The sequence below is a fragment of the Fundulus heteroclitus genome, unplaced genomic scaffold, assembly GCF_011125445.2.
Source record: "Fundulus heteroclitus isolate FHET01 unplaced genomic scaffold, MU-UCD_Fhet_4.1 scaffold_323, whole genome shotgun sequence".
NCBI classification, from domain to species: domain Eukaryota; kingdom Metazoa; phylum Chordata; class Actinopteri; order Cyprinodontiformes; family Fundulidae; genus Fundulus; species Fundulus heteroclitus.
In genome coordinates, this window is record NW_023396733.1 from 64,782 (window position 1) to 87,464 (window position 22,683).

At 40.6% G+C, this 22,683-nt stretch overlaps 1 protein-coding gene across 1 annotated transcript in view; it reads left to right on the forward strand.

The window, feature by feature from the left end:
- LOC118559592 (protein NLRC3-like) overlaps window positions 1–15,025 on the forward strand; it is a 53,686-nt gene extending 38,661 nt beyond the window's left edge. The window contains exons 5-7 of the mRNA XM_036130282.1: window positions 428–616; window positions 14,291–14,333; window positions 14,972–15,025. Of these exons, the coding sequence (XP_035986175.1) occupies window positions 428–616; window positions 14,291–14,333; window positions 14,972–15,025 (286 nt within the window). The remainder of the gene's footprint in view (window positions 1–427; window positions 617–14,290; window positions 14,334–14,971) is intronic.
- Window positions 15,026–22,683: the final 7,658 nt, after the last annotated feature.

Here is a 22,683-nt window from a genome sequence, read left to right on the forward strand (position 1 = left end):
AAATAAACCAAATGTTTTTGAACTTGATCATTATTGCACATTAACAAGCTACAACCAGCTATAAATGGTTGTAACAAAATCTTCTCTTGCAGCAATATATCAAGCTAAAACAGACATTGTAGTAAATGAAATAGGGCTCCCTCCACTGCAGACAGTCAGTTCTGTTGTTTTCCTCTAGATGATCTTTCTTCATCTTTGTGGTTAAATGAAGCTTTTAACCAAAGCAGAGACACAGCAGCTCTGCAGTAGAACCAAGACCTGAAGAGACTGAAGAGATTCTCTGTGTGGGTCAAACAGGACATTGATGTGAAGAGCAGATGTTCATCTGATGATGACATCACTGTTTAGTCATCATCTTTTAGTCTGTTTATCAGTCTTTATTAGTCTGATTTAACTACAACTGATCTGATTCTTTCTTTCATTACAGACTAGTCGGCTGTAGTCTCTCACTGACTGAATGTGAAGTTGTGGCCTCAGCTCTGAAGTCCAACCCCTCCCTGACTGACCTGGAAATAGATCAGATCTATGATGATGGAGGGAGAACCTTTGGAGAGTCTGAGATGAAGCGTCTCTGTGAGATCCTGGAGACTCCATTCTGTAAAGTAAAGAAGCTGAGGTTGGTTTTATCTTCACTGCTACTTTAAAACTTATTTTAATTAATAATTTTGTTCTGATATTTTTTCTTTACAGACAACCTGCTGTCAAAATGTTTTTCCTTGTCAATGATTTATTTTTTTCTTTGATATTTTCAGTATTGATCATTTAACACTTAACATGCTTTGGACTGAAGAACAAAAATAGGAAAATAAGTCAAATGATGTGAATTATTGATGGAGATGCTTTAATTTGATTTGGGAAAGATTTAGATAATGTTGTTTAATTAATTACACGGCCTGCTCCTGCATATCTATTGAAGGCCTATCTTACCCCGATGCAGAATTCTGTCTGACTTTTCACAAGTCTGAAGACATTTTAAAAGGCGTCCCATGAGAGTCCCCTCCCATGTTTTTGCAGAAAGTATGCAGAAAGTTCATACAGTCATTTCCCTTGACAGCTTAGGACTTGTGCTGTTCATGTGGCGTTGCCATCCCTTCCAGAGTGTGTAAACATTGTTCATGGGAGCGTTATCCCCTTGCTGGGGTACTGACCTTCTGGAGGTGAGGTCATATTGGGACTTCATGCCAGGCTGACTTGGTGGTGGTGTGAAACAGCCTCTTGCTCAGGGCCAAGCATGAGCAGCTGTAGCAGATGTCGATGGGTGCTCCACAGATTCACATATCAGCTCTAAATGCTCAGTTGTATTGCTCCAACCCCAAATCGGCCCTGATCGCCACATTTGTCATCTGTGTCCATGCTCCAGAACCAACAGACCTGCAATGAAATGAAGGACAGAAAAAACAGGAGGAGGCAGCCCCTCCCCCCTCCTTGAATTAAATTAGAAACATTCCTTGGTAGAATCAGCTGCTTTCTCTTACTCCCTTTCTACTCTGTTTCTAATAACTAATTTTAATATATTTCAGTAATTAACAAACTCAAGCTTTGTCTTTCTCCCCTCCTTTTGAGCCATGTGCAAATAGTGTATCAAATATTTTCCCAGCGTGCGTACCAGGATTTAAGTTCATCAGCTGAGATACTGAAGAGGACACGCTTTTTAACATTATTTATCTAAATAATTCCCCCAAATTGGACTGATTTGTTTTAGGATCCACACCTGTGTGTTTGATCCATCCTTCTGATTTTTTTCCAGTAGATGTTGTAAATCCCAGTCAAACTTAGGAAGTGTATAAAAGAGAATGCTGTGTAACTACACCTAGCAAGGAAGAAATTATAAAAACACTAAAGTTACAACCTAAATTGGCTCCAAAATCAGTTTTGTGCTTTTGTTTAGAATTTTTTTAAAAAAAAAATCAACCAGCCACGATGGATCACCAGCAGCGATGTTGAGAAGTTTATTCACCAGAAATTGCAAATCACCAAATGAACAAAGAACAGATTCCTCGGCTCCTAAATTACTGTGTGACAAGGGCATCAGCATTTCGGTAGGACTTTAAGAATGTGGTTACATATAATGCATAATTTAGGGACAATCCTGTGATTTTCCTTTGATACTTTTCGTTCCTGCTCTTTTCTGCCACTGTGCAATATCAGTATCTACAACAAAATGATGCAAGCCATTAGCATTTGTCATAAAGTCCTCAATATTAGCTGCTTCATTTGAGGATTACTCCAAAACTGACACATGACTAAATGCAGGGCTAACAAAATCTATCAAATCAGCAGCAATTTCCTTTCACCAACACAATTAAGCGTCATTTTACCCTTAACTTTTAACTTTTAGTTTTGCTCACTCGTGTTTTCTCCCAGACCTGCAATGAGCAGAAGCTGATAATGTGCTATTTCCTGCTCTCTGTTAATCAGATAGATTTAAGGCTGGTGTATTATATGTCAGGAGGAGGTGTTACATCAGGTGGAGCTGCTCCGTAGGAGCAGCCTGAGCCCAGAGAATCTCCCTGCTGATGCCCCCTTCTCTCCTCCTTCTCTCCTGCTCCTCTCTCCTCCTCCTCCTCCTCCTCCTCCTCTCCTCCTACTCTCCTCTTTCTCTCCTCCCTCTCCTCATTCTCTCTTCCTTTTCTCCTCCTCCTCTCCTTCTTCTTTCTTCCTCCTCTCCTCCTCCTCTCCTCCTCCTCTCCTGCTCCTCTCCTCCTTGCCTCCTTCTTCTCTCCTGCTCCTCTTCTCCTTCTTTCCTCCTTCTCTCCTCCCTCTCTCCTCCTTCTCTCCTTCTTCTCTCCTGCTCCTCTCCTTCTTCTCTTCTCCTTCTTTCCTGCTCCTCTCCTCCCTCTCTTCTCCTACTACTCTCCTCCTCCTTCTCTCCTCCTTCTTCTCTCCTCCTTCTCTCCTCCTCCTCTAGGAGTGGACGCCTTTGCTCACCCAGGGCCACAGACGCTCCTTTACTCCTTCCCTCTGGTGCCGCTGATACCGGCTCCTAGACCGGCTTGGTGAACAGGTTCCAGTAATTCTCGTAGCCCCCCAGCTAACAGCTGCTCCATGGTTCCCCAACCTGCAGCAGCTGCTGTCAGGCCGGCCATGGCAGCTGCTCCTCATCCAGGCAGGAGGAGCCATCAGGAGCTAACCGGTAATAGGCCAGAGTCTCTGGGCCTGGCCAATGGACGTGAGCGCTTAGAGAGGCAGGGCCTTCTACAGGAAGTTGTGTGAACCATTCAGGACGCACAGGCTGCCTCTACAACAGCTTTATGCGTCAGAATGAAGCTTTAGAGTGCTGGTTTGTGGAGAAAGGCGTGGATCCATCTCCTGTCCTCTAGCCTGAATATTAACATTTCTCCAGCAGCTCATGGACAGAAATGTAGCCCTCAGTACGATTAAAATTTATGCTGCAGCTATTTCCTCTGGTCATGAGCAATGTTCCCCCTAATTTTTCCTGTGACTTGACCTCTGTGAGCAAACTCACATGTGCACTGAGGCTACATTAGGGCTGTCCAACAGCTGAGATTATAACAAGCTACATGGTTTACTACAATAAAGTTACAGCAATAATTTCTTCTAAATTACTAGTTTAGATAAAACTGATTTAGCCAGATTACATTAAAAATACAAAAGTCTTGGATTTTATAGCTGTATAGCATATTTAATGTCAGAGTAGGGCTCCTGCTAAGGAAGAACTGAGAGACATGCACATCTTTCACATTACCAGTTTTATTACCATTAAATTATTTACATTTTCTCCAGGGCAGCCGTGGCTACAATGTAGCTCATCACCATCAGGGTGTGAATGTGTGCATGAATGGGTGAATAACTGACCAGTGGAAAAGGCTTTGGGGTCATCAGATGATTTATTTCAATATTCTCAGCCGCACATCGTTTTTCTAACACAACAAGAGAACGCTCTCAGTTCTGAAAAATTTCTTTGTGCTGCTCTTGGTTTTCATGCCAACAGCAGCTTTTTACAGTAATACCGTGGGAGACGCAGAAAATCTTTCAGAGGCAGCTGTATGTCGCGCTGTCAGGAATGTTACTGTTGCACTCAGTTATAGTTTAAAGGTGTTCATAGTCAGAGACCCACAAGATTAATAAAAGAACTTTACAGAATGAAAGCAATAATGTATTAGGTGTCAAATTTTGGCACTTCCAGCTTTACTTTTCTATTGATATATTTTAGTTTCCATTCATCTATTTTTCCCCCAACACCATTAGGGCTACTCCACATTTTTTCACTTAAATAACACCACCTTCACTTCAGCTGGAAATATACATATAGCTTATATGCACAAAATAAAGTGAGGTTGGCCCAAATTTGACATCAGCGTAGAGAGATGGATGAACAATGCTGGCAAAATTATGAATATATCAGTTATTTCATTAACTCACACCATCCCATCATTACTTCCATATGTTGAATACAGCCAATTAATGCTTTGAGTACCATTAAACATAAGAAAAACCTAAAACTTAACCTTACCTGATTAAAATGCATTATCACACTTCATCACAATTTGTGCCTTGTCCTTTCAATGTTTTTGTAATCAATGCCCTCCCCCCACTCCCCCTTTGTGTTGAATGATTGAAGTTTGAGAAAACAGCATTAATTCTGTCAAATAACTCTTACATCACTACCGTGATGTCTTATTAGAATGTAATTACAGGAACGTCATCACTTATAGTCGGTACTAAATAGAGAGAAAATAGGATTTTCTATGATAAATCTTTTAGGAAATTAAATTCTGTTAAAAGTCAATTAATTAGATTTTTAAAACACCCTGGGTTATTTAATCGTATTTAAAGTGTGATATTTAAAGATCCAGTCTGGTAGGTGTCAGTAAATGCACCTAAAGTTGGTTGCAATCTACCAATAAAAAAAATAAAAGAAGAAAAAGTGTGTTTTCCTAATGGTATCCCCCAAGGAAGCATAGTTAGTCCATTATTTTTTTCTATTATGATTAATGGTGAGTTTGAAGATGTGGAAAATAAAATGGATGTTTCTTTATTTGCTGATGATGGAGCTATTTGGAAGAGGGGTAAGTTTCATCTTTAAAAAAGTTCAAGAAGCCATTAATAAAATAGAAGATTGGTCCTTTAGATGGGGATTTAAAATTTCTGTAGATAAAACAAAGGTTTTGTTTTTTACAAGGAAAACAGTTTCTGAAGAAATAAAGTTACAAATTTATAAATGTGAATTGGAAAGGTTAAAACAATTAAAATTTTTGGGTATATGGTTGGATGAAAGGCTAACTTGGAAAGTTCATATTGAGAAGATGATCGATAAATGCAAAAGAGTTATAAATGTTATGAGATGTTTGGTTGGGAATGAATGGGGAGCTGAGAGGAAGGCATTGAAATCAATTTATACAGGTTTAATTAGGTCTGTTTTTGATTATGGCTGTATTGATTTTGGTTCAGCTGTCATGATTTTAGGTTCTGTCTTAAGTTTGAATTATGGAATAGTTTGAGTTTTGTTGTGGTTTGATTTTGTTCTTTGTGTTATACTATCTGTTAGGGTTCTGTAAGCTTTTAGCTCAGTTCTGTTCACCTGCCAGCTCACTCCCCTGTCAGCAGTCACCAACCTATCAGTTCAGTTCACTGTCAGTCACTTCCCTGCCTCTGATTAGTTCCAGCTGTTTCCCGGTAATTAGTTTTCACTCCATTTCACCTGTGCACTTCACTATATAGTTCTGCCTCAGTCTTTAGTTCTCCGCCAGATCATTAACGAGCCACGGTGAGTTTTGTTCCAGCGTTCCTTTATTGATTGACCTGTTGATGCTAACCCGAGAGCCTTTTTGATTCTGAGCCAGCCTGTTCCCTGATCTGTTTTTCCTGCCCTGTCTGACTGATTTACCCGTTTACCGACTAGTTTCTGTCCCATGGTTATCCGAGCTTGCTTTGCCCTGTTTGTACTTCTGCCTATTTTGGACTGCCTTTTGTGTACCGGATTTTGGACTGCCATTTTGACCATTGAGCCCTGCCTGTCCCAGTTTTATTATTAAATACTGTTTTTTGCCTTCACCTCACTTGTTTGGCTTGAATACTGGGTTGCCTGATTCACGTTCGTAACATCAGCATCAGTTTTATTACTTAGAAAATTTGATATTGTTCAATATAAAGCACTGAGATTATACACAGGGGCCATAAGAACAACACCAACATCAGCATTACAAGTAGAAATGGGAGAAATACCACTACAATTGAGGAGATTACAATTACTTTCAACTTACTGGTTTCAGTTAAAGAATCATTGTGAAACTCATCTATTTCAGGACATTTTTAAACCTAGTTGAGAAAAATGGAAGAAGAAGTGAAATTACTTTGGATGGATAGCAGATTCTACAAAAAAGATCTTGAATTATCTCAAATAAATGTCAGTAAAACAATTATTAGATTATTACTTCATCCATCTATGTTACCTGAAATTGATACAGATTTAACTTTGTTGTATAAGCAGAAAAACAAAGAGGATATTTCAGATTCAAATATGGTTGAGCAATATATAGATAAAGAATATTATGGACATGTAAGGATTTATACGGATGCTTCAAAAGATTCAAATAATAGGAATGGTGTTCCGTTTGTAGTTCCAGAATTTAATTTTAAATCAGGTAAAAGAATCAGTAATGAAATTTCAGTTTACACAGGAGAAATGTTTGGTATCATTTCAATCTGAAAAACTCACACAGCAAGAAAAGGCAATTAGAAGAATTTTATTGATACAATATTTTAGGAGTTTGGCGCTCAGACCTCGGCAGGACAAATTCACGCTGAATTATACTTCAATATGCATAAGCAGGCGTATGAGAATAGGTATATTTCCCCCCAGGCCTGAAACTGGTGGTGGAGTGGAGATAAACAAAGTTTGTTCAGTCCATATGATGATCTGTTTGAGCTAGGTGTCCGACTTGATAAACACAGGTTTGCATGAACTGTCCATGATGAGCAAGCATGAAGCGACTGTGAAGAGGAAAAACTCCCCTTTGGGAAGAAACCTCTTCAGTAAGAAACCTTACTGAATTTTCGCTTTAGCTCCATGTTAGCATTAGAAAGGATTGAAGAAATTAGACCATTAAGAAGTTTAGTTTGCTCAGATTCTAGTTCAACATTATATTGATTTAAACACAATCATTCAGACAGTAGACCGGATTTATTAGTAGAAATTCAGCGATTATTATTCAGAATTCAAGCAATGGGATTAATAGTTTCTTTTATATGGATTCCTTCTCATATAGGAATAAAAGGGAATGAGATGGCAGATAAATATGCAAAAAGAGCAAGTAAACACAGTTTAATTGATATAATAATTCCATTTAGTAAAGGTGAAATAAAATCAGTAATTAAGAAAAGGATTAGAGCAAGGTGGCAGAAACAGTGGGAGGAAGAAAGAACTGGAAGATGGTTTTATAATATTTAAAGAAAAGTAGGATTAATGAGGAAAACATCAAGGAATAGAAAGGGGGAAACGGTAATGTCAAGATTACGCTTTGGTCATACAGGGTTAAATAACACGTTATTTAAAATGAGGAACCATGCTACATGAAAGTGTGATTTTTGTTTTGAAGAAGAAACAGTGGAGCATGCAATATTATTTTGCAGTAAATGTGTTACTGAGAGGAATGAATTGATAAATAGATTATAAAACAGTAAATTAAAGTTAAACATAAAATGTCTTTTAGACATGGACACCAAATCAGAGGGTTATTCTTTATCACTGGACTGTGAACACCATGTCACTGGTAACGAGGGCACAGAAGCGACTTTCTGCGGAGGATGAGGAGAGCCCGCCTGCCCCCGCCCATCCTCACGACCTTCTACCGAAGCACCATAGAGAGCATTCTGACCAGTTGTCTCTCTGTGTGGTGTGGAGGCTGCAGTGCCTCCGACTGGAAGAACGTGAGGAGAGTGGTGAGGACAGCAGAATGGATCATCGGGGCTCCTCTTCCATCCATAAAAGACATTTCATCTCAGCGCTATGTGTCCCGAGCCCGTAACCTCATCAGGGACCCCTCACACCCCCTCCATGGAATGTTCTCCCTGCTGCCCTCTGGGAAGAGGTTCCGCAGCATCCGCTGCAGGTCCACCAGGTTCTGCAAAAGCTTTTTCCCTGCTGCCATCAGACTGTTAAACTGCTGTTGAACTGCTAAACTACAACCCACAAACTCTGCACAACATTTGCATTTTTTGCACATATTGCATCATTGCAGCTCATATAGCATTACAAATGCTATCGGACTCCTAGTCTTAAATTGCACAAATAAATGCATTCATGCACAAATGCCCTTGCACAATCCAATTCTCTACATAAAAAATTATATTTTTTGTTACATTTCAATTGTTTGTATACTGGGCGACTGTGGCTTGATGGGTTGAGTAGTTGTCTGGCAACCAGAAGGTTGTGGGTTCGATTCCAGCTTCCCCTTGCCACATGTCGATGTGCCCTTGGGCAAGGCACTTAACCCCAAGTTGCCTACCGAGCTGTGTCTCGGTGTATAAATGTGTGCGCGTTAGTGAGAGCGACTGGGTGAATGTGGCTATAGTGTACAGCGCTTTGGGTGGTCAGCATGACTGGAAAAGCGCTATATAAGTTCAGTCCATTTACCATTTATATTTAAAATGTACTGTTTACTTCTAAATCTCTGCCGCACCTAAAACTGTAATTTAACTTCTACTGCAATTTACAAAAGCTGTATGAAACGAAATTTCGTTCTGTGCATACCGAATGACAAATAAAGTTGTCTAAGTCTAAGTCTAAGAGATTTATTAAAAACACTAATTTGATAAAGCGGATTTAGTTTATTTATTTTTGTATTAATAGTAGTAGGATATTAGATTAGGTAAATCCCGATCCACACTCCATTTCGGTTGGTGGCGGTAATGCACCAAAAGTTGTTTTCCAACTGCCATATAACACAAGAAGAAGAAGTGTGTTTTCCTACACAGAGGCAGTCATTGAATGCATAGTGAATCTGGGTGAGAGAGCGCAGCAGGAGAAGCTGCAGAGATCCGGTTCTGCGGCCATAAGTCATCATCTACATGTTAAGCTGCTTGTCTTTGGACTATAGAGGGACACTTTTCCAACACTGACCCCCGACGCATGTGGCAGGGAATTAAGGCCATCAGTGACTATAAACCCACTCACCCCACCTCTGCAGCCACTGATGTCAACTTCCTGAACGAGCTGAATGACTTTTATGCTTGCTTTGAAAGAGACAACAGTGAAACTGCCACCAAGTTCAAATCCTCAGCCGACCACCCACCAATCACACCCTCCTCCACAGATGTCTGCAATGCACTGAGCAGGATCAGCACGCACAAGGCAGCTGGACCAGATAACATCCCTGGACGCGTGCTAAAGGCATGTGCGGAGCAGCTCGCTGGGTTTTTACAGACATTTTCAACCTGTCTCTTGCCCAAGCAGCTGTACCAACATGCTTCAAATGCACTTCCATTGTGTCAGTGCCAAAACACTCCAGCCCAAAGTGCCTTAATGACTACCGCCCTGTAGCACTCACACCAATCGTAATGAAGTGCTTTGAGCGGCTGGTCCTGGCACGCCTAAAAGACTTGCTACCATCCACATTGGACTCACACCAGTTTGCATACCGCAGCAATAGGAGCACAGAGGATGCCGTTTCCATGACACTGCACTCTGTGCTCACACATCTGGACAATAAGATCACTTAGGCACACATGCTGTTTGTTGACTTTAGTTCAGCATTCAACACTGTCATCCCGGCTAAGTTGATAGCCAAACTTCGAGACCTGGGCATCAACACCTCCATGTGCAACTGGATTTTGGACTTTCTGACCAACAGACCCCAGAATGTCCGATCAGGCTCCCACTGCTCCACGTCCATCACACTCAACACTGGTGTACCACAGGGCTGTGTGCTAAGCCTGTTTCTCTACTCCCTCTTCACCCACGACTGTAAGCCTGTGTACGCATCCAACTCCATCATCAAGTTTGCGGACGACACTACGGGGATTGGTCTCATCAGCAACAACGATGAAACTGCCTACAGGGAGGAGATCAAGCACCTGGCCACATGGTGCACTGAAAATAACCAGCTCCTCAACACCACCAAAACGAAAGAGCTCATTGTGGATTTCAGAAAAGATTCAAGAGGCACGCACGACACCATCCACATCAATGGAATGGCTGTTGAGTGTGTCTCCAGTTTCAAGTTTCTGGGGACCCACATCTCAGCGGACATGTCCTGGTCAACCAACACCTCCTGCCTGGTCAAGAAGGCCCACCAGCGCCTCTTCTTCCTGAGGACACTGAGGAAAAATCATCTATCCTCGACTATCCTGGTGAACTTCTATCGTTGGGTTATGTGATATATGCTGTTTACTTTTCATTTTTTATATTTTTCACTCTGGTATGTGGTGATGTCTATTTGGTGCATGGAGTGTGTCAGAGGGTAGTAGAGAGCCCAAGTGTTCATTTCGTGTTCAGAGAGAGAGTAGAGCAAGAAGCTCTAGGGTGATTAACCTTGGGTGAGCAGCTGAGTGGCCTTTGTCTGTCTGCCCTGGGTGTGGGTTGAGTAAGTGGAGCACAGAGACGCTACTGGTATGTATCTAATATACATATAGAGAGTAAATTACGGAAGTGGATAGTGAGCCGCAGTGGCAGCGTCCAGGAGGGGAGAATTGGTCGTGACCCCCGCTGGCTGAAGATCAGCAAGGTGAGTGAACCTGAAAGGAAGCACAGAAAAGGGATTAGCGCAAGGGAGAAACACCAGGGAAATATTTTGTCTAGATGCAGGGAGCTCTAGGAGAATCAGCGGCACCAGGATGAATGCAGCAGACGATCCAGTGATGAGTGGTGAGATCGACCGGGTTTTTATCTTGCGCGTGATGATGATGAGTCTCAGGTGTGAAGGTGGCAGAAGGCGGTGGCTTGGCGGAGGACGGTTCCAGAACGCAGGGAAGAGAACCGCAGGGAGGGGCGAGACATAGGGCCAAAGAAAATAACACAGAAAATGCTGAGATAAACAGAAAGAAAACAGGACACTCACCCCTGCTGTGCTGCCACCGTAACAGTAATAGCCACCTGCATATCATGCTCACAGTTCTGCCTATAGTAATACCCATCTGTACATATATTAATAGTACATATAAACTCTGTTATAATAACAATCATCTGTATATTATGCTATTGTACATATCTGCTAAACTCTATTCATAGTAATATCCACCTGTATATTATATTCAGTACATATCCAGCTGTAAATTTAGTTCACAATACTAGTTATCTATATATTATATTCATAGGACAAATCTATCAGTAAAATTCTGTTTATAATAGTATTCATCTCAGTAATAGTATAATAATAGTATCATCTAAAGTTTATTCTAATCTAATCTAATCTATAAAAAGTAATGTGTGCCGTGGTTTGTCCCCACGATGATCCACAGTGAGTAAGTGAGCTTCAGTCCAAGGTGGAAGACACTGAAGTTTCTACTGGAAGCTTTGTGGACTGTGTTTAGCTGCTAGTTTAGCATAGCAACTAGCCGATGCTAACAAGCTGGCTAATGGACTCTCGGCTGCCGTTAGCTAACTCAGCTGGACCTAGGAGCTTGGAGATTATCGTTACACAACTGGACAACCAGAGATATACCCATAATGCTCTCTGAGCCACCCGGAAGTGCTCAGAGGACCTCTGGGGATGTTGGAGACAAGGACGAGTAGTTTGTGATGGGTGTGGACCCGCAGGTGGCCTAGTATTGGAGTGGGAGCCGTGACTGTGGGAGGCGAGTTTTTTCCACTGGAGAGGAGGACTAAAGGGAGCTGATCGTTTCTGTTAGCATTAATATTCATCTGGACCAAGGTTCCTTTTTAGTTTATTATTTGATCTTTGAGAGAAGCGACCACTGAGTTTCGTCTCCATGGTCACAAGCATAGAAGATTGACACCCTGAGGGTTTTTATTTTGCTGTTGTATGCAGAAAAGTGCTTGTTACTTGTCTTTATTTAAAGTCCAAGAAGTACATTTATTTTATTCACCTTTTTATTTTCCTAAATAAAGGGGGGGGGGTATAGACCAGTACACACGTGATGTCATGCGTGACGTCCGCGCTACATCCGGGTCCCGCGGGTAGGCAAAAGCAGAACTGTTCCCGTCTACTATAATTACAAAACGGGTGATTTAGAGCGTACTTGTAGTTAGTTTATTTTTGGAATCTAAACAATGTCTACGACTTGTTGTGCTCCCAGTTGCACACAGAGGCATTCCAAATTGTCGGATGTACGTTTCTGTCGTTTAACAAAGGACGAGGAAATAAGTAAGAAATGGATCATTTCGATGAAAAGGATGCAGGCAGACAATCTCAATGACTGCACATTCTGTCGTAGCATGATGGCTCCCACAGAATGTGCAGTCTACACTTCATCTCCGGTAAATACAACTTAATTTTGCACTGGTCATTGTTCTACTTAAATAGCGGCGGAGGGGAGGTGGCGATCGCTAGACGGGGCCAGGAGAAGCAGAGTCGATGCGCTGCAGCAGCAGCACGCCGCATCATTTTAGTTTTCTTCGTGCAATCAGTGTGCAATAATGTTCACCCGACAGCGGCTGCATTACGCCCCTGTTTACGCTGCAACGTCGCTGACACCACCACCAATTTTAATTAGACAAAAACACAAAAATAATCCGTAGTGAACAATGTTTTTTTTAACCTACCGGGTGGGTCGTCCTCTCTGCTAAGGCGCTGTGTGTCAGACTCCGCTTTCTGATGTTAAACAAACATGTCTGAACATCCATCCATCCATTTTCTGACCCGCTTAATCCCTCATGGGGTCGCGGGGGTTGCTGCTGTCTATGTCCCGATATGAAATAATTGTAGCCGTCCAGTTGTTTCATGCTTCCATGCTTTCTCGTGTGTACTGGCCTGCGTGTTTATAAGGCAGCTGTATATGTCGCGGTACGGAACACTTGGCCAGCATTTCACAGACTCGCTCCGTCCCTTCAGGCTTTTGCTGTGTGGATCTGGCAACCTGATACCATCAACCATCAACTTACTCTAAAAACGATCTTGTGATACGTTATCTAAAGAAGAAAAATACGTCGAGAACTCATCGTTTCCTCTGTTTGCGTCCGCCTTTGTGTTCGTCTTTTGCCTACCAGTCTGGCACGCATGCGCGAAAACCCCGGATCAAAACAATAACAATTAACTGGTCTATTGTTAACACTTTTTAACTTTCAGTCAAATGGTGATTTAGTCTGTGCCTCATTATTCCTGTGTTTAGTGTTTAGTACTAAAATCTAATACCATGCATAGATCAGTAGTCCACATTTGCACTGCAAGTTTGCTGGTTCAAATCCCACAGGCTTCTGCCCTGGGTCCCTGAGCAAGACCCTTAGACTCAGAATGCTCCCCGGCGCCACCCAGTGGAAGCCCACTGCTCCCTGAGGGACGGGTTAAATGCAGAGGACACATTTCATTGGTTTCCAAAGATGTGCTGAAAAATGCAGATCATTCTTATTTAGTCCAAAGCTCTGAGCTGCCCTCAGGTCTTCAGGAAGGCTGATCCACAGCTGAGGGCCGCAGGTGGAGAAAGTCTCCTCATGGTAGGTTTTAGTTCTCACAATGAGCCAGCAGACACATAGAGACCCACTGAGAACAACTGAGCCAGTATGATGGAGAACATGTGAGCCCAGCAGCAGAACATGGGACCAATGTTCAGTGATCAGGGACTGAAGGAGCAGAACTTTAAACAGACGCCATGTTTCCTTAGAGAAAAGCCTCCATGCAGGCTGCTGCTTTAGCTTGAAGATGAATCCAGAACAATGTGAGCTGAAACTCTGTTAAATGATCCATGTTTAGAGCATTCTGGCTCTGAGAACCACTGTTCTAGCAGAACCCTGAGCCAGACTAGAAGACAGCAGCATTTTAAACAGACGCCAGAGCCATCAGACATAAATATCCAGCAGCAGCAAGTGATCATGGATGGATTTATGTTCAAGTAGAGTTTATTGTTGGCTGCTAATCTCCAAGCTCTAGTGCCCCCCCAACCCTAACCCCAGAACATCTTCATCACCAGCCGCCACTGCTGAGAACCACACCTTGATCTGGACCTTCACACGTCATGATAACATGTTCTGGTTCTGCTGGCTTTAACTCTTTAAATCAGTTCTACTGGATCACATATCAGACATCAGTTCATTGTGTTTCTGGGGCTTTTACATTCAGGGAGATTCATTTTCTACATTTGATCATTTATTTGTTCATGTTTCAGTTTTAACCTGCATCCTGGTGGCTTCAGCTCACATCTTTTATTCTTTATTCAGTTTGATGAGCTGCAGTTTGTCAGAGATCAGCTGTGATCATCTGGTATCGGCGCTGAAGTCCAACCCGTCCCATCTGGCAGAACTGGACCTGAGTAACAACAACCTGAAAGATTGTGGAGTGAAGGAGCTCTGTGGTTTCCTCCAGACTCCCCTCTGCAAACTACAGACACTGAGGTCAGACTCCATGTTTTAGTTCTGATATTTGTGATGTGAAAGTTGTGTTGACACTAAACTGCAGACATCTGGCTGATATTCTACTGATCCACACTGAGGATCTTCATGGTAAAGTCTGCTTTCTTCTTCACTGCTTTGCTCCACTTAAAGTTTCTTTCTTTTTCTAACTTCCTGTCAGGATTTATTCAATAATCAGCAGAAAACATGAAACAACGAGCTGAATTTCAGTTTAGAGTTGCAGCTTTTATCCAGAACTGAGGAAGAGGAAGAGAGAAGAAATATTTCATTTATTTGAAGATTTTTAATCTCTTTAAACCTTCATCAGGTCAGTTTTTCTCCATTTTCTACAGGATGATTTTAAAATAATTGACTAAGTGGATATAATTGAGCTGAAAAACAAAGTTCAGATCTTCTATTGTAATAAGTCTTTGCTGTGTTTGTTCCTGGACTTGGAGCCAGTTTTTAATGTTGTCTCTCTGTGTAACTGAGTCTGAGCGCTGATTTCAGGTCAGAAGCGGACAGCATTGGGACCCCCAGTGTGTAGAAATGCCCCTCATGTAAAGCGGCTCAGAGGGGATTCAAGCCAGTTTAGAAAAGTGAATTTCAGCTCCTGGAATCTGTGTGACAGGAACAAATCTATAATCCCTGATTGATGCTTCAGCACTTTTAGAAGCTCTGGAAGGATTTTACTGACTAAAACACTCAGACACAACATGTCACAGTAGCAGGTTCTGGTTCTAAGCTTTCAGCTCCTAAAGTCAGTTTACATGAAATATTCTCCATGACATCATGTTTTTATGGCTGTGGAATCGTTAAAATAGCTCATTTATCCGCATTAATCGCCATTTGTTCATAATTACTCCACAGTTGCTGCTGACTTGTTTGTTTTCTGTGAAACTTGAATAATTTGGCTGCAGAAGCTGAGTTTGTATTGATGGAGCTGCTGGTGGAGCTGACAGAGGTGAAGAGCTGAAGTCAGCAGGGCTGTCATTTAGAAAGCTTGCTGACACTAAATGGAGCTGAAATGTGCGTACGCCACTTTCCACCAGAAGTTAGGATCTCTAAAAATGAACTTGAGGGGAAAATGTGTGGTCCTCATGCCAGCTCTGACCCAGGCGTACGCTCATTTTGGAGACGGGGAAACTGGAGACGCAGATGGTGAAGTGGTGAATTACAACCCACCTGCATGAGGATTCCTCTCAGATGTTCACTTTCACTCCATATCAGACTTTAATCAGAGATCATCTTGATCAGAAGCATTAAAACCTCAGTATTATTCATTCTGCTGCTGGTGACTCTTAAATCCATCTGGGACATTTCAGATAAATCTAAATGCCCATAAGCCATCTTAAATCTTAAATCAAAGTCTGCTAACATCTTCTCTGGGTTTTCTACCTTCACATTCCTCTCTCCAGTCATCACCAGGGTGACGTGTTCCACAGATTATTGTGATGATGTGAGCAGCAATCACTTTAATTGCTGCAAACAGTCAAACACACTCATGCGTAATGCTGCTGGCTGGATGCATTGGCACTGCTGGGAGACCGTGCAGATGGAGAATTGAGGAAACGCGCTTTCAGGGATCAAAGATTTCCTGGCCAATAATGAGGACTGGCTAAAATCCTGCTTCTGACTCCCAGCATACATTGTGCTGTTCCCCACAGGGGAAAGTGGCTCCACCTCCCTCGGAGGAGCTGAAAGGACGCTCTCCAACCCCCAGAGAGCAGAGAAGGAGGCTTTCTGCTCACACTCTATGGAATCACGTTTATGTCATAATTCCCGCAAGCAAAATAAACATATTCGCATGTATGTTAAACTATTTCTGTACATGGTTTATCTACCGCCGCGCGAGAAACTACCGCATCGAGAGGAGAAAATCGCTCTCCACGCGCGCTCCGCATCTCACACCACGCATGATTTTCTATCCAGCGGCCACGCGCTCAAAAGCATCTCTGCGCTCAGACTGATTTTCTCCTCGTGCGAAGGAAAATGTGTTTTGACAGGTTGGGCGGAGACAAACCTCTTCTGTAAGCCTACTCCCGATTGGGCCTTGAAAACACGATCACACAGAAAGTAGTGTCAGGAAGCTTTTAACTGACAATTAAGGGAAGTCGACGGCTGGAGGTGGGACAATGGCAGAGGCTTCTCCAACGTTTGCGGTACGTGGGGTAGGTGAAATTTACAACCATTCTTGCCCCCAAAAAAGCACAATTATTCCTCACGGAGTAGTGCTATGTTTGGATAAACAGCCGTGGAATTACATAATTCTATTTGGTCGAATTGTTCAGGGATATATAGTTAGCAGTTACAATGTTTGGGCATGAGAGAAAAATGTTGGCTGCTGTATGCTGCGTTAGCTACTGCAGCACTTCATTGATGATGCTAACAAATGCTAATGTAACAGGTTAATAATATGACTTAGATTAAGCTTCATCCATCCATCCATCCATTTTCCAAACCGCTTCTCCCTCATGGGGTCGCGGGGGGTGCTGGTGCCTATCTCCAGCGTTCACTGGGCGAGAGGCAGGGTACACCCTGGACAGGTCGCCAGTCTGTCGCAGGGCAACACAGAGAGACAAACAGGACAAACAACCATTCACACACACACTCACACCTAAGGACAATTTGGAGAAGCCAATTAACCTAACAGTCATGTTTTTGGACTGTGGGAGGAAGCCGGAGTACCCGGAGAGAACCCACGCATGCACAGGGAGAACACCTCCATGCAGAAAGACCCAGGGGTGTACTTGAACCCAGGACCTTCTTGCTGCAAGGCAACAGCGCTACCCACTGCACCACTATGCAGCCCAGATTAAGCTTCAAATTCCACCAAATAAGTTATTAATTTTACAAAAGCAGGTTTTATTGTGTTTGTAGCTGTTAGATAAGAGCAATGAATATGTCCTACTGCACTTGAATACAGCTCAAGCAGGCAGGATGTAGCCCGACGCTCACAAGGGGCAGGTTATTGCTGCTTTCGGCTGTTAGCGGTAAGACGGGCTCAACTTTGGGTCCTGATATAAAAAAAAAATATTGTTTGATTTACAGTTCATAGGTGATATATTCTTACCTCTAATTGAATGAGAATGCATTTTTATTATCTACTGAGTGGTAAATGGCAGATGTGAGTCGAAGTCAGTGTGTTGTTTGAATGTACAATAAGATAACCTGCATTGTTGTTTTAAAGTGGAGATACGGTTAGCTTAGCGGACTTTTTGTATTAATTATTCTTTATTTAACATTTATTTTCTTGTTCAGGAAGTTGTTTTGGACCAAATTGTACAATTACTCATCGCAGCCTGTCTTCTTCAAACAGATAGAGATTAAATGTCAAGTCAACCCAGATCCAGCCTCTGTCCTTCTTCGAGCCACACGCAAACAGAACACAATGCAGGGTGAACCAGTTACACTAACTCTGATGTTAACTTGTATTTCAATGTTTGTAGTGTTTTTCGCAGCTTAAATTATTCTCTCTTTCTCTGATTGTTTGTGTATGTGTGTGGTTCATTTTGGCATTGCAGTATTGACATTCACCCCTCGATGATAAGTAATGGATAGAGATATGTCAGCAACATTCGAGTATTTGCATGTAAGTGACAGCAAACGTCTTGGTTTTATTAAACTAATGATATTCATCTTCAGAGATTACACTCAAACTTAAGGTAAAATCCTAATTCAATGTACTGTAATGGTCAGAAATTGTATTTACCCAGTTCCCATTCAAAGAGAATGCTAAAGACACTGTGAAGTCATAGATAAACTTGGAAACTCGGGTTAGACGCACCACCATCCACTTATCCCAGTACAGATGGTAGCCTAGCTGACATATCTGCATAAACTAATAAAACATTAAATGTATCTCTTTAAAAAATCTGAATGTTTTATTTGGTGGACATACATCAGTGGGACATTTTATCTTTTGCAGCTTCTACCTGTAGACTAATGTAGTAAATTGTTTATTTAATTAATAATGGGATATTCTCAGGTTTTGATGCTAAAAATAGAAGAATCTAACTTGGTTAAATGTGTTCTGGTCAAAATCTATCATATTTAGAATCTTCACCTTAAGTTACACAGACATACATGATGTAAATAATTTGCCTGAGTTTTATGCTGTATAATTTCCTAGTCATGCTATTGGATCTTTAGTGAATGCGCTGCAGGGTCCGAGCTGACCAAGGAGTAGAGAATGTTGAAATAGCCCAATACAGCAACCTCCGCGACCCCATGAGGGATTAAGCAGGTCAGAAAATGGATGGATGGATGTTCACAGTGTGTGAAAAACAGATCAAGGAAGTGTCATCCCTGGAAAAAGTGTCCACAATCAAAGGTTTCAAGCTTCTGCATGTCTTTCAGATATAACAGAAAAATGTTGACTGTAACCATACTGATATTTTATTATCTGACAAGTCTTTGAAGTTAAACATAATTGTTATTTTCTGAGTGTGTGGGATTGAACGGCTGTGGCGTGATGTCAGAATTTGTGTGATCTCAAAATACTATAGCCCACTGCACAACCTAGAGACTGATCACCTTCTTGATATTTCCTCCAGGGGTTAGTTTCATGATTGGGAAGAAGGGACTGATTTGCCCTTTATCTTTTCTGGTTTGTTTTGCATATGGTATAATGCAGTGCAAACATCTTACATAGAATATTATTCAACAGTACTGACTGGAATATCACACTAGTAAAAACATGAAGGAAAGTGTATAAACCCCTCCAAACCCCCCCCCCCCCCCCCCCCCCCCCCCCCAAAAAAATAACATTGCCTCTCCTTTACAAAAGACCTTTTTGGAGTTTACATGACCATCATTGCTAAATTGAAGGCAGACCTGGAGGCTTTTGTGGAAGGCTGGAACAACCATCCAATTAGGACGGGGGTAATCTAACTCCGAAGCAGCTCTGGCATACCACAATGATGGTTTACCCGATGGATCAGCCAGAGAATCTTGAGGTTTTTGTCTCATTTTGTAAAATACCATGTTTGAGCTTTTATGATCATCAAATAAGTGTACATCAAAACCTATTTTTGATGTATGATCATAAAACAGGTTTTATGATCATCAAATAAGTGTGAAGTACAGAAAATGTTATTTACATTGCAGACCAAAAATAAAAAAAATTGGTCTATACATACAGCTATAATATAAATTCATAAATGGCAACTGTAATATTAAAATATATCATCATAGTAATGATAGTGACTGTATCACAGTAAACAAATGAATACTGTGATACCTGTGGGAAACACTGAGGCCTCATTTACTTCTACTTGTTAGTTTATTATCTCAAGCTACAAGGTGATGTTGTAAACACTTTTGTCTCTTAGCAGGGAGATTCATAGTTTCAACCTCAGCTGGGAGTTTACATTGTTAGGTTACATGATACCCTTTATTTTCCTACTACTGTCCAAACGCATGCATGTTAATTTCATTGTTATTTAAAAAATATTCCTAGCAGGGAAGGTGAGTTGTGATTTCAGTCTGTGAAATGCTTAAAACCTTATTCCTCATTGCAGCTTTGATCTGCTTGTAACCCCATCATAAAATAAATGTCTGTTCCAAACTAATGTTCATGTCCCTTGCTCCAATCTTACTGCAACTCTTCCAGTGTATAATGTGACAGATATTTCAGGAGACCTTCCTTAAACAAAAACCTTTGTGTAGAATATGTAGAAATTTAGGTCACAAAACTGAACACAAGACTTATTGTATTATTTATTTGTGCAGTAGCTGCTAAATTTTCTTTTTTTTTTGTTTTAATAAGGACATCCAAGAGCCTGACATTGACCGGGACGTTGCTGCTGAATATGATGGACATGTGGATGGTGCAATAGTGGTCCCTGAATTTCCATGTCCACTCAATGAACAGCAACTGGCTGAGGTGCAGTTGCTGCTTGAAAATGAAGCTGAGAGTGATACTACAGAACTTTTTCTACTATGTCGTGAATATGTGATTATAGCTTTGTCAGGTGTTAAGTAGCTTATAAATGAACAATGACATATTTGGATGCAACATAAATAAACATTGCCCATTATGGCCACGACTTTGCTTTTTTTTTATTCAATACAAAAACAAAAGTTTTTGTCAGAGGTCAATAAAAGCTGAATGGGTTTTTTTATGTATTTCCAGGCCCAAGTTTATACTGAAATAATTATGCTCAAAGGTAAGTACTTTAAACTGTGATGAATTGATGATCCATCCAGAGTGTGAGCTTCTTGCCTGCAGCCTGTTGATAGACTCAGAGCAACCTCAACAAATTAATACAGTAACTTTTCTTTTTTGGTGTGTGTGTGTGTGTGTGTGGGGGGGGGGGGGTGATGCATACGTAATGCACTATTTTCTGGCTGCTAATGTCTGATTCAGACAATATCCCTGGATTTAATTGGACACTTTAATTGGTTATCATCCCAGTCATGCAAGACCATTGAAAATGTTAAACTTGCAGGAGAGATTGGGTTCCAGGAAAATCAGAGGCACAGCTAATGCTTTAAAGAAGGTCCCTAAACATTTCCACAGGAGCTTATGATAGACCCTTTTTGTGTATCCTACCTTGTGCATCAGATTTAGTTAGAAATGCTATTTTTTAGAGATGGAATGATATTTGAATTACGCTGGAAAATAAGCAAAAGTAGTTTTGTGTATGGCTCACAGTTCACAACGTTGCTCCCCATTGTGCTAAAATAAATGGAACATGTAACAGGTTGATAAAGTTTTTTTTAAAACTTGCAAGGTAATGTAATTCTTGAAAACTAACCCTGACATACTGTTAATTTGTCTTCACATTAGTTAATTTTATTTTGTGGAGATAACAGTATTGTCACAGTTTTTTGTAACTCATAAAAACAAATACACAGTAGACTGGCAAGCAAATTTATTTATAAAGCCCAATTCATACACTGGCTTATTCATACTGCAATCAGTCAAAATTTGTCAGTTGAATCCAAGATAAAGGTAAATAATTTTGATTCAGAGGGGAAAAAATAACTAGGTGACTCCTATTTGAATTGTGCTTATTGCCGAAAGAGTGGAGACTTGTAGTGAATCCTTATAGTCTTATTGACTATTTAACTGTTAACATAACGGATCTGGGTACTCATTTCGGAAATAGACTTACCACTAGGTAAAACTAGGTGGTTGCCTAGGGCCCCAAGTTCCTGGGGACCGCATAAAACTCCTTTGATAAAAATGTGTTTAATATAGATATTATTTTTAGCACGTAATGTTTTTGAGTAAATTTCTTTTGTTAAAATCCCTTAAAAATTGGTTATTGTAATATGTGTCTTGGGATCCACCCCTTGCGCTCAGAGAGAATACAAGTCAATTCAGGAAAATTTACTTTATGTTTTCATATACTCTGAATCGGTTGAATTCTCAACCGATTACCAGATAAATTAGCTGACTGAAAACATCACCCTTTTAGGGGCTACATGGGACCAATTGATTGAATTAAATGATTGATAGTCTAACTTAATACATAATTTCGATTTGGTATTGACAGCAACTTCCAGAGCTACTTCCCAAGATGCCCAACTTTTCCTCCGCTTATGGGTGCGCAAATAAAAGGACACTACGAACCACATCCCGGGGAAATATATATATATATATATATATATATATATATATATATATATATATATATATATATATATATAAAACAAAGCAAACAAAATGGTCCTAAATTACTGGACAGACATGATTTATGCGGAAAAAATTACAGAGTATATTTCTTTTTGCTATGATTTTGTAATCTCTTTGATTCTAAGATGCATTATTTAGTTTTTTGTTGATTTTTTTTCTTTTCTTCCACATTGCGGTTTGTATTATATCATTTTTAAATGCTGCACATCTGCTCTTACTTGTCTGTATATAGTTTTGCTCCTATGTAGATCAGTGCTGCTGTCATCACATACTCTTAAAAAGTGGCAGATGGTGACTGATAATGAGTATCTGTTTTTTTGTACAGTTTAAAGTGCCATTTGTAAATGTACATGAAGTAGGAAGCTACCCTATCTATGAAAATATATATTTATCAAAAAAAAGAAAAAAAAAAAATATATATATATATATATATATATATATATATATATATATATATATATATATATGAGACAGAGATATGTGTGTATAATTTCTGTGCGTTTATTATATTAATATGTAACTGTAAAATATATTATTGCGCGTATATATCTCATCCAGTTTGACTTCAGTTTAAATT